A 2,711-nucleotide genomic window follows, 5' to 3' on the forward strand; every position below is an offset into this window, starting at 1 on the left:
CTTGACCTGGAGCTTTTCCACTGGTTAACTGTTGAATGGTTTTGCTGACCTCTTTGATTGATGGGGGGGGGGCGGTCGAGCTGTTGATTGATGGGGACTTGGGGGAGACGTTCAATTGCTATATCATTGATGGCTCCAGGGCGATTAAGCACTTTGTTGAAGTGGTCAGCCCATCTGTTGAGGATTTCCTTCTTTCTCATGAGTAGAGTTGAGCCATCGGCACTGAGCAGAGGAGAGGATCCCGAAGACTGTGGTCCGTAAACTGCCCTTAGTGCATCGTAAAAATTCTTTGTATCGTGTTTGTCTGCGTAGCCTTGGATTTCATCTGCCTTGGCACTGAGCCAGGAATCCTACATTGAACACAGCTTGGATTGGACTTTGTTGTGCATGTTAGAGAAGGCAGTTTTCTTTGCCACACAAGCTGGGTCATTTTGATACGCTCTTAGCAGGCAGTGTTTTTCCTGCAACAAGTTGTGGATCTCAGGATCATTCTCGTCAAACCAGTCCTGGTGGTGTTTGGTGGCAGGACCTAGAACGTCAAGAGCAGCAGAGTGAACAACATCTCTGAAGGATGTCCAGCTCTCTTCAACGCTGTTGTGATTGAGATTGAAGTTAGCAAGTTTACTATGTATGCAGCTCTGGAATTCCTCTGCTGTTTTAGGACATTTCAATTTGGCTGTTTTTTTATCCTGAGGCCTTCTCTTTGGTTGGATGAAGAAGTTGAATTTGGAGATGATGAGGCGGTGGTTGGTCCAACAATCAGCCCCGCACATAGCTTTGGTCAGTCTCACGTCCTGCCTGTCCTTGACTCTGGTAATGATATAGTCAATTTGATGCCAGTGCCGAGAGCGTGGATGCATGCATGTGGTTTTATTGCGATTTGGGAAGCGGAACATAGTGTTTGTGATGTTGAGATCATGTGATGCACAGGTTCTAAGGAGGAGGAGTCCGTTGCTATTGCATTTGCCTACTCCATGCTTTCCAATGATGTTGTGCCAGGCTTGATGATCTGTACCGACACGTGCATTGAAGTCGCCAAGAATTACAAGCTTCTCCGACTGAGGGACTGAGGAAATGGGAGAGTCCAGCTTTTCATAAAACTTGCCTTTGACCTCATCAGGGTTAATCATTGTTGGGGCATAGGTGCTGACCAACGTAACGCTGGTGTTGCGTCCAAGAGGTAACTGCATTTTCATTAGTCTGTCGTTGATACCTTCAGGAATGCTTGCTAGTTTTGGTATGTGAGTTGTTTTGATAGCAAAACCCACACCAGCTTCACGCCGCTCCTCAGCACTGTGCCCACACCAGAAGGTGTAGCCTCCACCCGTTTCGGTCAGTTGGCTTTTTTCTGCAAAACGAGTCTCACGTAAGGCTGCAATGTCAATATTGTAGTGAGCAAGCTCATGCGCTACAAGCACTGATCGTCTTTCAGTCGATTTGCATTGTATGTGGGTGATAAATCGTCTAGCATTTTTCCGTACCTTAGAACTCTATTATTCAATTATGCTTTCAATAGATATTCATGTTTGTTTTTATTCATTTCCATGACTGCCACTTTTTTAAATACATTTTTTCCCGTGCTTGTAATTTTCTTTTTTCTTACTTTACATTTTTTTCTATACTGTTAACTTGCCTAGCATTTTTTAAAGACCTTTTTGTTCACATAGATATTTCTTAATTATGCTTTAAATATATATTCGTGTGTGTGCTTTTTTTTTATTATTGTGTTTTTTTTTTCTTTGCGGCATATCGTCTCTGTTTTATTTTTAAATGCATTTTTTCCTTTCATGTGTGATTGTATGGTAAATTGTCTAGCATTTTTAGGACTCTTGTTTTTCTTTTATTTTCTCCATGTTGTGTTTGTGGTTTCCCAGGTTCGGTACCTCTCCTGAAATAGGGACTGATTACAGCAATCAAATTAACGTCGATGTTGTGTTGTGGGTACATATTGGAGACACATATAACGGGCACTCAGAACAAAAGATGATAATAATATTTATATACATTACACACAAAGTTCATATTTATAAGGCATAGGAGATGCGAATTCATTATTGAAGGAGTAGAATGTGTAATACAGTTCTTTTACATTAGAGGAGAAGAATAATGGAGGAAGCAGACAATTAATACTTGGAAGGGGATTATACAAATGTTCGTTTACAATGATAGACAAAACACATTTACCTTTTCCTTTTTGGGTGAAATGACGACAGACGAAGACAACAATTTACAAATATAGATGATTCTTTATACATACCAGCTGAATGATTGATGATGGTCAGGGATTCAAGCCTTTACGACTATATGGTCTCCTCTTCCCTCCCTCTCACCTCCAAGAGGGCATCAACTCTCACTAAATCGCTGTCCAACTCTCGACTGCTTACTGACTGTCTGTCTCCTAACTTTGAACCCTGTCTCAATATATTGAGAATCTCCTTTCTCGATGACATGAAATTTATTCATGTGGATTTTATCTATGTATGTCCAAACACACTTTTGGTAAACAAAGAATTCCCAGTTTGAATCGTTCAATATCTAACCTATTTGTTAATCATTATTTCTTAACTTGTATTGTCTATTCTTTTAACTGACATTTTTAATATCCAGTTATTTCTAAAAGAATGAACAACTGACTGCATTCATAAATCAAATATCTGACATAAATAATATTTAGTTATTTGTGAGAACAATGACAATAGTTCTGCATTCCT

At 40.0% G+C, this 2,711-nt stretch overlaps 1 protein-coding gene across 1 annotated transcript; it reads right to left on the reverse strand.

Moving 5' to 3' along the window:
* Positions 1–350: 350 nt before the first annotated feature.
* On the reverse strand, positions 351–1,190 carry LOC145259654 (protein CFDP2-like). The gene has a single exon (XM_080117311.1). The coding sequence runs from the start codon at positions 1,188–1,190 to the stop codon at positions 351–353; it is 840 nt and encodes a 279-aa protein (XP_079973437.1).
* Between the last annotated feature and the right edge of the window lie 1,521 nt (positions 1,191–2,711).

Source organism: Euprymna scolopes, chromosome 35 (genome assembly GCF_053919585.1).
Source record: "Euprymna scolopes isolate OS-2025 chromosome 35, ASM5391958v1, whole genome shotgun sequence".
NCBI classification, from domain to species: domain Eukaryota; kingdom Metazoa; phylum Mollusca; class Cephalopoda; order Sepiida; family Sepiolidae; genus Euprymna; species Euprymna scolopes.

Coding starts and splice junctions, on each gene's coding strand:
- LOC145259654 (XM_080117311.1), bottom strand. CDS start 1,190: ATGCAGTTACCTCTTGGACGCAACACCAGCGTTACGTTGGTCAGCACC.